Source organism: Arvicola amphibius, chromosome 1, assembly GCF_903992535.2.
Source record: "Arvicola amphibius chromosome 1, mArvAmp1.2, whole genome shotgun sequence".
In the NCBI taxonomy this organism is placed as follows: Eukaryota; Metazoa; Chordata; class Mammalia; order Rodentia; family Cricetidae; genus Arvicola; species Arvicola amphibius.
In genome coordinates, this window is record NC_052047.1 from 16,976,342 (window position 1) to 16,991,365 (window position 15,024).

Below are 15,024 nucleotides of genomic sequence, written 5' to 3' on the forward strand. Positions count from 1 at the left end.
TTTTTTGAATGTGCCTAAGGAAAATTAAATTAGGGATACATTAGTTTAGCCTTAGGGGAGAATATTTACGTGGTAGTTCCATTCAGAAATGACTTAGAGGAATGCTTCATTTGTCACTCAGTGTTTTCATTCAAGTACTGAGCCCTCCCATGTGAAAGGTCAAAGTTGGTATCACTATGTGACTGTGTTTTATGTGTATGGTAAAAGTGGGCATTTATGCCATTAACGAAAGGGGAAAATGTCTACGCATGTGAAGCCAGAGACTAGTCTAAGAAAATGCTACCAGTCATCAGATGGTAAATTGGTAACACCAGTTTCCATTTTCACGGGTGCCTCATTTACCAGGAAAGTCATCCCACTCAGGGATATATTTGTTATGTGGCACTTATAACTAAGTTTATTGCAATTTTTAATTTTTGGGTGGGGATCGAATCAAGTTGATTTCATCAGAATTACTGTGTTAGGTCATACATTTGTAATAGTAAAACAAGCAGTGGGAATTTTTACGTGTGAAGATCAATATATGTAACCTGAAGAGGGTAAAGATAAACAAATGTGACTTTGCTCAAAGTTGTTCTCACCATTTGATCTGAGGATCACTGGAAGATCTCTATGATCCTTTGGATGTATTGGCAAAGTAACTCTATTTTTGTAATAACATTCAAATGTTATTTTAATTTTTAACTCTACCTGTCTGAGTCATACACTGCAAAAATTTCCAACATCCAATGCAGAAGCAGATGAAAGAGTCATAGTATCTTCTGATATGTCAAACATGAGATTTCAAGACTAAAACCATCTTCTTGCTGAAGATTTTTTTTTAAAGTTGGACCACAAAAATGACAATTTATGTGGCTGTTTGAGAATCTGTAGATACACTGATGATATGTCTTTAACCACTGAAGGACTTAGGATGGAATGAATTTTGTGATGCATATTTAGGTCTATTATATACTGATGGTCCCAGGTACACATCCCAAGAAACATTATTAACTTGATGGGCGGCGGTTGGGGTGAAGTGGTTACTTATATTGTTTGATTATTAAATAAAACTCAGGAGTCAGATATCTGGGGAAAAACCTGATTGATCTGAGTAGTGGTGGAGAAACAACCAGTGACTTCCTCTCTCTCTCCTTCCTCAATCCAGAAAGCCAATAAATCTTTCTAAGCCCCTCCCTACTGCTTCCTGTACCTGTATGTTCTGGGTCCTTGAGAACATCTACAGCTAATTCTGCTCTCCTACTAGCTAGCTCTACCATCTGATTCAAAGAAAACTTTATTGGTGGTCTCAGTAGTGTCAGGGTGTGATCAGTATATCCCACAACACTGGGGGCTGGTTCAATTTCAACCCGGAATAATGCAGTTGTCTTAGTTATAAATTTAAGTAGATTAAGTTCTGCCTTTTATGTGGACAGGGCAGAGAGTATCACACTGGTCTGATTGAGTGCTTTTGTCAGTGATGTTTCTTGTTCTGAACTGTGCATTGTGAGCAACAAATGCTTCAGTTTCACAGCTTTGACTCTAGAGCCACTCCAGGGCTGGCGCCTGTTCGTTTGTATTGTTTGCCACAAATTATCACAAATAACTTGCTTATTGAGAATTAAATTTCTGTTTTCTCTTGGAGTGTGTTGTGAGGTGATTATGAGTAGGCCAGAATTTATCCCCACATCACAAACTATCCTCTCTCTTGGCGGAAATACTTCCCACTTCCAAAGGAAGTTCTAGGCTTAAAGTCATAAAGACATGCTGAAGTAATTTCTGAAGGCATCCAACTTTCTTCCAGCCCCCAAAGAGAAAAAGTCAGTTTTCAAAATATATTTTAATATACATATCTTCCAGGTTTGATGTAGCATACCAAGAATTTCAAAGGCAAATTGATCTATTTAATGATGTTTTTGAACTTGACATTCTCTTCATTCAGTTTATCTCCTGAAATTTCAAGGAAAATCTCAGTTAAACTAAGAATTCATGCCTCCCAAAACCTTTCACGGTGTCTCAGTATTTTCCATCATGTGATTAATGAAGACGATTCACAAACCTCCAAATGTGGTGTGGGCTAGCCAAGGAGATCTGAAGCAGCTTACTAAGTTCCTAGAAGAAACAAAGTGATTGATTTTAGAGGCAGGTAAAAACATCCCGTGCTTACACACGATGGCGGGAATGCAGATGGGTTGTGTACCCCTGGTGAATTTCGGACTATTACCAGTGGCTCCTTGCAATATTATGGTGATCCTAAGGCTCATTCCAAGTTGATTATAGGCCCTATGTGTATGCGTGTGTGTGCGTGCGCGTGTGCGAGTTTGTGTGTTGTGGAAGTTATATCAACAACTGATTGTTTTCTTCTAGGGTTAATACTAGGATTGGTAGCCTAGTAAAACTGTTGCTTCGTGTGTCTTGATGTCCACGCGCATCGAGAAGGCTCCTTTCCTTGCCTGAGGTCTGTGTTTGTCAGTGCAAGGCAAAGAACCCCTCCCGGCCATTCTGCTGTTGCCCCTCATGGTGATGAGCAAGGTGTAAGCTGGGACAACTTACTATTTGGTGGGTCTGTCGTGGTTCCCTCCGTGGTATGTGTGCCCCTGCGCATGCCTGCAGGGGTGCTCATTTCATAGTCGTCATCATCGGTGACCGCAGGAGTTGTGACGTGGCCCTGGGTGGTTCCTTGTATAGCAGGGCTTGTTCCTGCCTGTCTCGTAGGAGGGACTCCATTTTGTGCATCTGGATTAGCCCCTGTCTGACTGGAGGGCAGAATGCCTCCCGGGAACAAGGGGTGGATAAGGAGGCCTGTGAAGATTTGTGAGGCTAACGGCTGTTATAGGGAAGGAAACAGAAGAAAAGAACTCATTTTAACCAGGTTAACTAATCTTTTTTTGTATAGAGGGAGGACAGCCGGGTGGATAGGGATGGCAGAAGGGAGAGGCTAAAGTCAGAGAAGTCACAAAGACCCCACATTCCTGGCATTCATCAGAAGTGTTGCTGGTTTCAGTGCTGGGATTTTTTTTTTGCTGACCTCTTTTTTCCTTAAAACAAAAGGACAGCTGGAAATTCTGAGACTTGTCTGGACACAGTGCTAAGGCAGAAATCCACAAAACACTGATAAGCTCTATTTGTCCTTTACCTAAAATACATCCTTTCTCTTGCCCATAAAAAATTGAGACAACAAATTAGTAGGAAAATCGTTGCAAGTTGATTAACCAGACGTTGCCTTCGTGGCTTGAGTCCCTTTAGAAGCTTCCTTTAGCATACTCTTCAAAGGCATTGCTGGGCTTGGCCAGGACTAGTTCTCTTGGCACTTGAGCCGCCTGTGCTTTTCTGAGATTACTGAAGGAACACCTCTTTTTCTGGGGCTTCCCTGGTTAGATTCTGCTGGAGCAGCTCTGCGTGGGCCTGGTAATCTGACTTTAAGGTAGTTCCCAAAGTCATCCTGAGGTGAAGACTGCCAGGTCTTAGGTAGGGAAACACTGTCTCAGACTTAAGAGATCCTGAAGGCAGAGCTAGATCCCCGCTAGTGAGACAGGCAGATTACAGCATCGAACATTCCATAGGAATCATGGCACGTGATTTTGAAATACGGAAATTAGTGATTAACAGAGAAGATTGTAAATTATCAGCACACATTTCATAAATGAGTAAGTATTGTTTTGTGAGGTCATGTGTGTATCTTAGGCAGCCCGAAAATATCATTGTTATAGGTTGAACTAAAAAATGTTTGGAAACTACTAGTATAATAGATAGAACACATGGCTGTGGATCTAGATCTTTTTTTTTTTTTTGTCCTTGAGACAGCTTACTTAAGCTTGCTGAGCCTCAGTTTATCCTTACAGTTCTGTCATGGGTATGTACTTTGTAGAGTGAGGGCTAAAAGTGAGAGACTTAAAGTGCCTGTCGTATGAAAATTCCAACAGCAGGAAGATGTGAATGGCAAAGGAGGTGGTGATTCAAGACTGGATTATTATTTAGGGTGGTATAGCAAATATAATATATAGCCTTTTAATAATATAAAAGTGATAAAAATAATAATTAAAAATATGAAAAAATTTAAAACCATATTCTATATGTAATGATCTGTCCTGTCCCTTTAAGAAACAAGCCACGCCCACTCCCTCTCTTGTCTGCCAGGCAAGCTGATCTTCAGCTTCCAGCCTGAGTCCCTTCTCTCTTTTCCAGCTCCCTCTTGAAGAGGCAGCTTCTATCTCTCCCTACTTCTTTCCTTTCCCCTCCCCTCCCCCTCCCGCTTCTGTTTCTCTCTCTCTCTTTCTTTCTCTCTCTCTGCCTCTCTGCACTTCTCCCTCTCCCCTTCTCCCTTTCCCCTCCATAACTCACTAAATAAATATCCAGCCTTCCTCTGCATGACGTGCCTATCCATGTCTCTGTGTCTTGCCAACCATGTGGCTGCCCACCCAGGACCAGCCCTATGGTGTGGTCTCCTGGTGTGCCATCTGTCTGTCTCTCCTTGTGGGACTGGCTTCCCCATCGAGGTCTCTCACCCACCACATGGTTCCCTGCCTGGGACTCGTGGCCCTGCTGCAGTCACTTGGGGAACTGCACCATCCTTGCCTGGGACTGGCTGTTCTTGGGACCTACTGCCCACCGCTGCTGCTTGAGGACCTGCAGTGTTTCTGCTGCTGCAGCTACTTGGGGGTCTGCAGCATTTTACTTAATCCATTATACTATGATGCTACCTCAATTACTTATTTCTGTTGTCATGTTTAGATACCACAGTAGTCCAAATACATGTCTATAAACATGATCTGTGCATAATTGCATAGAAATTATGAGTGAGGATAATAAAAATTTTAATTCTTATTCAGTTATTTGTGTCTATAAGAAGGAATTAATTCATTACTACCAGAATATAGAAAAAACTCTCATAAAATGGAAAGTACAACAGGTTTAATCCTTTCTGAAGAGTCAATATTTATATTACTTTGTGTCTATATCTGTAGAATAATGTATAATCTTCAATATAAAATTTAAGTCAATCAAAAGTTTAAACGTGTGCAGTAGCCCTCTGGGTTAATACTGAGTCTGATGGCAATATATAGAAAGCTAATGCAAAGTTAAATTAATGGAAACTAGTAGGAGAAAGATGACAAAATCTTTAACTGGGAAAGATTAATCAACTCCAAGGAGCTGTAAAAACGCACAGCTCATGGTAGGAGAGGGTGGGGGAGGGGATGTGATTGAAAGAGCTGGAAGGGCAGAGGACACTGGGAGAAATGAGAAGAATTTAAAATGGTAGTGACTTAAGAGATTTTCTTCTTACCAGTTCTTCTGAGCTTAGGAGAGTACCCTAAAAGCAAAATGACAAATAGAAGCAATTAGAGAACTTTCAATATATTCAATGCAATGTATATAATATAACTCAAAACCTTCAAATACTTCTCAGTGTTATAAAGAAATTAGATGATCTGGTATCTATATCATAAAACTCATGTCAGCATGTGTTTGGGGACTGCTCATGTACATATATATATATATATATATATATATATATAAAATTAAGTTATAGATATACATTGGAAAGAATCTGGAGAATACAAGAAAGCAACAGAAAAAATAATCCTATGATTTGCATCTTATGGGTCTTTCCAGGTGTTGTTTTACAAATGTATTCTTCATGTAATAGAAACTCATTTATATAGTTATTTTGTCTCTCCTTTTTCTTAGTATTTTGTAACAACACCTTATCTGTGTTATTGCCAAATCGCGATAAATGCAATTTAAATGGCTATGTAATATTTATTTATGACTATGTTGTAGTTCACTGAATTTTTCTTTTCTGATTTGGTTTTAAATTTAAGTTTTAGCTGTTTTTTATACACCACAAATATTATTTAACGAGTATGTGGTGCCTAAATCTTTGCTGCACTTCAGAATTTCTTTTCTTGAGATGTCGTCTCAAGATGTGGCATAAAGAGGCAATAGGAGTGGGTGTAGTGAATGACACACTCCTGTAATTCTAGCACTGGAGAGGTTGAGGCAGGAGGATTACAAACTCAAGGACATCCTAATAAGCTATACAGATGCCTGTTTAAACACAAAGGGTTGATAGGGATTTCGTACTAATATTCACCTCTCCTTTTAGGAATGGAGCTGCCATCTGATGTTAATGCTGATACTGGTTTTGCTCCTTGATAATTTTATCAGTAAGCTCAACAGTAACTTTTGTAAAAACTAATAGGAAGAGAAGAAAGTGTTGAGGACTGACAAGAAAGAAAAAAGAGGTTGAACATTGTGCGATAAACACATATGGCTAAAATAGATTTGATATTAAAAATAAATCCCACACATCATGTGATGTAGGTGTGTCTTCTATCTATCTGATGATTTCATTGGTTAATTAATAAAGAAACTGCTTGGCCTGATAGGTTAGAACATAGGTGGGTGGAGTAGACAAAACAGGATGCTGGGAGTGAGGCAGATGCCTCGGGCAATTGCCATGCCTCTCCTTTTTGGGCCAGAAGCGATGGAGCCAACTGCCAGGTCAGACATGCTGAATCTTTCCCGGTAAGACACCACTTTGTGGTGCTACACAGATTTTTAGAAATAGGTTAATCAAAATGTTAGAGTTAGCCAGTAAGAGCCTGGAACTAATGGGCCAAGCAGTGTTTAAAAGAATACAATTTGTGTGTTGTTATTTAGGGGCATAAGCTAGCCAGGTGGCCGGGAGCCAGGTGGGAATGCAGCCAGCAGCTCCTCACTACAATCATGGGTCATCATATTAATCCCACTAAGTTATTTCTTTTTTGACAGTGTGGTTCAGGGGTGACTGGCTGCTTTGTTTACAGAGGGTGTGGCTAAAGGGGTAACTGTATCTCATTTATTTTCAGACTGGATGTAATGATGTTTACAAGAGATTGTGTCGTTGTTAACTGAAACGGTATCATGAAGGACATAGAACTGCACCTGCCAGCCAGCCAGGGCTAAGTAAGTGTTATATCTTGCTATTTTCAGTGCTCACACAGTGCAAAGTGAGTTAGAATCCTGGTGCCTGATTGGTGAATTGAGACATATTCTGCACATGGGCAATTGAAAATCACAACAGTCTTACCTGAGCTCCAAGTTGCGCCACAATAATGGGTAACATCTAAAAAATAAAGGGACAAAAATCACTGTTAAAGTCAAGTACTAGGGGATGAGTTATGGTTCACACTTGCTCAGCAGCCCATACCCACAGTCGAGATCTGGAAGGTAGATGAGAAGTACCGATAACTGGGTCTGAGTTGCTTGCTTGCTGAAATGGGTGAGGAGTTGGCATGCTGTGTATTTTCTGCTCCTCCAAACAAAAAGCTAGCCTAAACTTTACAAAAAAGAAACTCAAGTCTTAAGAAGCTTTTATTTTGATTTCCTTAGGAAATCCAGTGTCAGGAAAAGTCATCTAAATTGACTTTCGACCTAGTATGTACCACCCTGAAGGATTTGAGTCTTGCCATTTTCCCATTCGCTGGCACAGCAGTGCCTGTCAGGTCAACAGTGACAGGCACACATCTTTCTATAATAGTAAGTCAGCTCCTTGTCTCCCGGCAGCAAAATGTGACAGCAGAGGAACAACGAATCCATACAACTGTCAGGGTGGGTGACGAAGGGATAGGGTTGTGAAGAAAACCAAGTTAAAATCTCTTTTTAATTGAAAACTGGAGTGGAAGGAACAAAAATAAATAAATAAAAAGAGCAACTGGGTGGGTACATATGTGACCAAGATAATAAAATTTAACCTAATTGTTCATCATTGCAATTACAAAGGAGATGCGTTGTCTCAGTTATTGATTGGAAGTTGCCTGAAGTAATGACAGCGAACACACTTAAGTGTATTTACTGTGTTGCACAAACTGTTCTAGACACTTGTTTTTTTTTAATTTTTGCGACCATCAGAGGAAGCCTCTATTTTAATGTCTCTTTTAAATTTTGAGGAAGGTGAGTCCCACCAGGCTGAAATAACTCGCCCACACTGTGCCGGCTGTTTACACAGAGAGCTGGGATTTGACTAGCTTTGTGCTTCTGCATCCTTTCTTCCCAAGGTTGGCCTTTGGTAGTTAAAGGCTACAAACAAAGGTTTGTGTCATAGAAAGTGATCCAACTTTATATTGCTTTTCAAACATTTATGTTTCTTAGTACTTCTGTCTGTCATCATCTTTGGTCAGAGAAACCTCTTTATGTCTTTTTTTTTTTTTGGGTGATGGGCCACAGGTATGGCAAAGACTCATAACTGATCTAAATGCTGAGAATAAAAAGACCACTGAGTACTTAGCCCTAAGAGGGACATCTCTACCACAGTGTCAGAGGCTCAGAGGGAAGCACCGAAGTGTGGCAAATAGAATGGGAGAGCTGGAGGAGGGGACAGAGTGCTGTGCAGTGCTGTCCTGTGGGAAGGACTGGGCTGTCACACTCTTGAACTCTTAGCTGCCGTGATTACCTGTGCAAGCCCTGCATAAGATGGGACCTGTGAACATTCTGTCATGGACAGGGAAGGGACCCAGGAGGCCCCGGCCCTCTCTGAGGATTCATAGTCAGTTACTATTTGCTGGGGTAGCAGAGAGACATCTTCAGTACATAGCCATGGGTAAGTCGCTCATGTTTCTTTAAGTGATACTTCACCTGTGCTTTTGTACGTTAACCTAATCAAGCTTATTGGTTCACATGCACACAATAAAGAATGTGAAAGAAGAAGGGAGAGTAGATGGAAAGAGGAGGGCCAACCAATGGGAGGAGGACGAGAAGGGGGACATGGTAAGAAATGGGAGGTAATTATGATAGAAATACTTCATAGGCATGTATGAGAATGTCATAATGGGACCCATTATTATGTAAAATATATGCTTCTAAAGTTCTTTCAAAAAATTATCCACTCTACATAGAAAGAGGCAGGTTAGAGGGACTGGAGCTAGGCCTAGCCCAGAGACATTGGAGAATCCCCAGCAAGACTGAGGAATCAATGATTTAACATTGCTGCGTGTTGGGGAATGTGCAAGTCTGATCTTCTATACAAACCTTTTATAATATGCTCACTAATGCCTCTGACTCTGGGGAATAAGATGCTGTGCCGAGTCTGTTTCTTTTCAAATATTTTAAGTTTTAAGTCACCATCCTGTGATTTAGTAGATACATACTAGCACGGTATTTGACCAAATGTGTTTTTGTGGTTCTCCTCCCATTTCTCCCCTCCCCATGGTAACCTTCCAGCCTCTATGCTCTATTCCTTCATGTTTTCTTAGTAATATTTTTCTTATTTTCTGCAGTAAGAAATTATGCATGTAGCAGCATACTATGTGGTTAGTAAAAATAACACTAAGCGAGCATTTGAAGGTGTCGAAACAATTCATGCCATTTTGTGTCCGTAGAACAAACACCTTCAAACCATGTGCTTACAGTTTATAAGACCCTTGAAGAAGGCTGTTTGATCCCATAGCTTCAGCTGAGGGAAAATGTCCTCAGTTCAGGAAGCCCTTCCCTCCGCTTACCTGGGGTTGCAGCTGTTGTGGTCTGTTCAGCGGGCCCAGGGTAAAAGGGAGTGTCTGTGCACCATGTGTCAGTCCAGTGGCAGGGTTGAGCTGTGGGGCATCAGAGATTTTCATTATATTTCTTTCAGTTTGAACATCTGGGACCCTAAAATATGTCTATTAAAGGTAAAATAAAGATTTAAAGGAAGGATTTCTTACATAAGTTCATACTATTTTATTGTGTGTGTAATTAATCACAGAGATGAAATTCAGATGTTTAATTTCCTAGCACAGATTTGTTCTTTTTATGTGTATGCATGTGTGTCAGCACATGTGTGTGTATGTATGTTTGTCTGTATGTAAGCATGTGTATGAGTGCAGGTGCATGAGTCTGGAGCATGGGTTAATGCTATATTTCAATATGAACACTGGAAGAGTCATGAGGGAAATGCTTTTCTTCCCCAAACAGACGACTCTTTAAAGATGCTCTGTGAGCAAAGATGTTACTGTCCTGTTGTCACCTAGAGGGTCACAGTAGCAATCATAGTGCTTATGTGAGACGTGGCTATAATAGGGGCTGTCAAGGAAGGTCTGGTGCAGAAGCTGGGGCAGGATCTTAGAGAAGAGGTATCAGGATCTGGAGATTAACAATGAGAATGAGGTCAGTGCTACAGAGGGGCTTATGAGGAAAACTTTCGAAGATTATTGAGTGGCATCTGCCTCTCTGAAGATCCTCTTGCTCCTCTTCCAGCCCATGGGCAGTGAGTGTGTGAGCATGGGCACTTGTGGACAGACGTTTCTATATGTTCTTGACTCTCCTCCCTGCTCAGTATCAGGTGCCAGATTAGTTAAACGAAAGGTAGTGAGGTGATGTAAGGGAGTACTTACCAGTTGCAGGTCTGAACCCCAGGTGAGCAGCTGTGCTAGTGGTATTAGACTTATGGAAGGAAAGATCTGCAGGGCATCGAAACTGGGCATTAGATAAGAGATCATCTCTTTGTACTGCAGCATCAATGGTAGACACAGTCTCAGGTAGTTTATACTGCTTTCCAAGGCACAGGCACCACCACTCTCTCGCTGCTCACCAGTTGTCTGCACGAGGCCTCATTGTCCCCTGTGTGGTTCTGCATGGCCTAGTAGTATGCCAAGTTTATGATATTTATCAAGTGATTTATTTATGATAATTATTTAGTTATATTTTTGTCTTAGTACTCAATTTTGCACATCAAGTTTTAGATTCTTTTCCCTAAAGAATGTCTCTAATAGTATAAGACACAGGTTCTTTTAGCAGTTAGATTGATTCCACTTGAATGATCTACAGGGTCCAATAACAAAAGAGACAGCTTGAACTTCTAATACTTTTGACTCGTATTTCAGAGTCTACATGAAGGCAAGGCAAGGACGAGTGAGAGTTGGAGTGGCAGAGAACATAGGAGCCAAAAGAGAATGCAGTTTTCAAGGTTATTTAAATGTCTCGAGAAAACAGGCTTTATAGCAACAATCAGGTCTTTGGTAGTGAAGAAACTTAAGAAAATGAGAGGGCATGGGGGAGGTCTCAGTGAATAAAGCATTTGCTGGGCAAACAGGAGGACCTGAATTTAGATTCCTAGTGCTCATGTAAAGAGCCACATGTGTGATTCCAGGGCTGGAGGTGGAAAAGAGGGATCCCATGGCTTCGCTGGCCTGCCAGTCTAGTCAATAGAGGAGGAGAGTAAAAGAGGAAGGCCTCCTGATGTCAGCCTCTTATCTCCACATGTGTGTGCGCACAACTCTCTCTCTCTCTCTCTCTCTCTCTCTCTCTCTCTCTCTCTCTCACACACACACACACACACACACACACACACACACACACACGGCAGGGGTAGGGGAGCAGAGGGAGGAGCGAAAGAGATTGAGAGAGCCTTGAGAAAAGTTGTAGTTATTTTTCTGTACACCTCTTCTGTCATTTTCTGCAAACCAAACGGAATGTCATAGAATCTTAAGGACACAGCTTTGTAAATAGATGATACCACCCACTTTCAAAGCTTTCTATATTTAGTTTAGATTTTTAGATTAAAACAAATTTTGCTCATGTAATTCACATGAATAAAAGGAAAAATATGAGGCTGCTTTGCTTTCTCCATTTAAACATCAAAGCAAGTACGCTAGCTTTCTTTTCTTACTTCTTCCAAAGTGGGGAGAATTCTCTTGAGGCCTGAGACTGTCAAATCTTGATTTGTAAAAATTTACCAGTCTTAACATGCTTCCTTTCTTGGTTTGTAAGTTGTTGCTCTTTTTGGGTGCTTACCTGATTTGGTTGCTGTTGACTTAATACTGCCACCTGATCTGGAGTTTTTGTTGGAGGAAGTCCCAAAGCAGGGTTAATCTGCTTCTGTGAATATAAATATTTGTTAAAGCAAGAGGGATGTGTTTGAGGTTTTGAATCCTTTTATGTCAGGAAGCTAACAGGTTGTCCCTTAAACAGCTATATAAATTTAAGCTCCTTGTCTTTTGAGCAGTTTTAAGTCCTCAAACATTTTTTGTTTGGCTGGATTTGGAATCAGGGATTGGGAGACAAGTGAAAAAGTTGGGCGTGTGGGATTCCAGTGCTTGTCTCTGGCTCCTATTTATTTACTGTTTCTCTCCTCTGCTAGGACTTGTGTTATACTCGGAGTCTTAGTTCTGTATACATCTGTTTTTATTTTTTCTTAAAATATTTGAATTAAAGTGCAGGCTTTTGAACCTTTCCACATTTGCCTTGCATGTGATGTGTCAGTTTTGCACTGTGCAAAGTCACCTGGTGAGTGTCAGAGTCAGTACTGGGACCACTGCAGTGATCTAGTTCCTGAATACAATAAACCCTTCTCTCTGTTCTGGTCCCAGAATGCTTTTGTTTTTGGATGCATCTCAGAGGGAAGGATGGGTGGTCCTCCAGTGATGCCAATACTTGGACCGTATTTTTGACCTTGTTTCAAACATGAAGTCTGCACTGAGAACTTCTTAATAATGTGTTGGTCTTTCATATTTGGTTTTATCCTCTCTATTCATTTTTTTCATGGAAATTTTTACAATCCAAGTTTTTGCTAAACAATGATTTGATATGTGTAGCCATTGTGAATTCTAGGGGATCATGTTCCCTAGCTTTGTCCTCATTGCTGCATTTTAGCCACCAGGACAATATGCCATCTGGAGTGTTTCCAAGTAGTCTGTTGGTCGTACAGACGAGTATAGAAGTGCCAAATGAGCTCGAGTGTTTTCTTCTTCTTTCATAGTGAATCTGTTGCATTTTCTCTGTATATCTTAAGCATCTTGATCAAAGAGAAATCTACTTAGTGATCAAATAACCTATCTCTATGCCTATAAAATAACTTAGAACAACTGAGGTAATAATGAAACACCAGTCCCCACCCCCATTTAAAAAATCTATTGTATGTCAACATGCTTTGTAATGATACATGCTAAGTAAAAGCTGTTCAATATTTTATAATGTATATCATATAATTTTATAGCTAAGAGTTTATCCAATTTAGATGCTTTGTTTATCAAATAGAAAAATCAGAAAGAGTTGTCTACCCTTTTAGTCATGAACAAATAACTAGTCACCAAAGAAATCTTCATTTTGTTTTGGAAAGTAAAATAGTCACTCACTCTGTCCGTCATGTTAACTCTATTACTTTGCCCAAACAATTGAAATTTTTCTGTGATTAAATTGATGCATTTTAAAAATGCAAACATTGAAATATGCAAGAACACATTATTAGTTTACCATCTTTTGCTTTGGATAATAAGATCAGGAAACTTAAAAAGTGGGTCACAGATCAGAGTGGTCTTGTTGAAAAGCAGGAAGAGATAAATGTCTGTAAATGAGACATGGCTGAGCCTGGTCAGTACATAAAGTAAACACATTGCACTTACTGGTAATGACTGAGTTGATCCTAGAAGACAAAACAGTAGAATCGTAGTCTTCATGTTTCGATTTGCTACCTATAAGAACAAAATCGTGTTACTCTTTTACTTTTTTTTAACCTCTGAGAGAAGATGATGCTAAAAAATGATCATTCTACTTGCAATCTGGTCAAGTAATGTTACCTTTATGCTACCAGGCAAAATGATATTCAAAATCCCGATGACTTCTCCACTTTACTCTGGTGCAATATTTATCTTTTGCTGATTTGTGTTTGTAGAAGGAATTTAAGCTCAGCTACAGGAGACAGGCAACTCGAGAGACCAATCAGGACTAAAGTGTCTATGAAATCATTTGGTTTCACTTCCCAACACTTCATAGGTGGGTTATCAGCTGCAGACATTGTGTTACCCAATGTCTGTGATTTGACTAGAGGGTATTGTGGAAGACATGCCTGTATAATTTTCAAAAGTGCAGACAACAACAACAACATAAAAGACAATTGTCTTCACTTCCAGCTGTTTTGCAAAACATTTCGCGAGTTTACTGGTTTTGTCATGTAAGAGTGAGTAAATATCTCAAGCACCAAACTATGGAGCTCTCGCTGTATTGTACAGAAATAAAGTCGATTACATGTATTTCTTTATAACCTAATTTGTTTCCTTGATTAACATTATGTGTCAGTCAGTGCATATAGATCAGTTTTATTTATTGAAGGTTAAATTGTATTAAACATTTTTTCTTGATGTATAGATAATTTATTATCACTTAATTTTTAAAATTATAAACATGTTACAATGAATATCCTCATACCATATATAGCAGCATTTCTGTAGGTGTTGCTGCTATAAATATTATAAATATTGTACAAGCATCTACAATTTCAATGAATATGGAAAAACTGCCCCTAAGAATTATTGAGTAATTTCCATGACTTCAGATAATTAAAAAGATGTTGTGATACCAGCCAAAGACAGGACTCTGCTGAGGTTTCTTTCACAAGACATACAGTTCACACCTACCCGCAGGCTTTCAGGGCTTGGCTTTCAGACAAGGCTAGATCTACTCACTAATATCTAAAATGAAATCAATAACAAATTCATTTGATGGAATTTTATACTGAAGAACACATGACATCCAGTGTCAATTTTTCTTCAGTACGGAGTGTCTATCGATGGAAAATTGGCTGAGGTGATGAGGCATTTGCCTAAGTTTTTTTTATCAAACAATGAATTTTACTCATTTACTGATGACTGTCAGATAATCTGTTAGGAATGGAGGAACATGCATAAGTGGCTGACAATAACAGCATGTGTGGTAAGTATAACAATAGGAGTGTGTGCAAGTGTAAAGGAAAGCTTTTGATTGGGGGCAGGGAAGGCTTATGGAGGAGGTCACCCTTGAGAGAGTTTTGAAGGATGGAAAGAAATTCATTAAAAAGTAAGGAGAGCATGGAGAGATGGTTCAGCTGGTAAAGTGCCTGGCATGAAAGCATGAGGACTTGAGTTTGGATCACCAGCCTTCATGGAAAAGCTGGGCACAGTTTCTTTTGTCTGTACCCCAGGAGGCTGTTGGGCCAGATCTCTGGAGCTTGTTAACCTACAGTCTAATGAGTGGGTCAGCTCCAGGTTCAGTGAGAAATCCTGTCTTGAAAAATAAGGTGGAGTGTGATGGAGAATGACATCCCACAGTGACTTCTGACCT

The 15,024-nt window shown here is 39.9% G+C and overlaps 1 protein-coding gene across 1 annotated transcript; it reads right to left on the reverse strand.

The window, feature by feature from the left end:
- Nucleotides 1-2,494: 2,494 nt before the first annotated feature.
- On the reverse strand, nucleotides 2,495-13,385 carry Amtn (amelotin). The gene is made up of 7 exons (XM_038316069.2): nucleotides 13,332-13,385; nucleotides 11,725-11,808; nucleotides 10,326-10,391; nucleotides 9,459-9,548; nucleotides 7,052-7,087; nucleotides 5,264-5,290; nucleotides 2,495-2,806 (listed from the first exon to the last, which is right to left on the reverse strand). The coding sequence occupies exons 1-7, from the start codon at nucleotides 13,383-13,385 to the stop codon at nucleotides 2,495-2,497; spliced, it is 669 nt and encodes a 222-aa protein (XP_038171997.2).
- Between the last annotated feature and the right edge of the window lie 1,639 nt (nucleotides 13,386-15,024).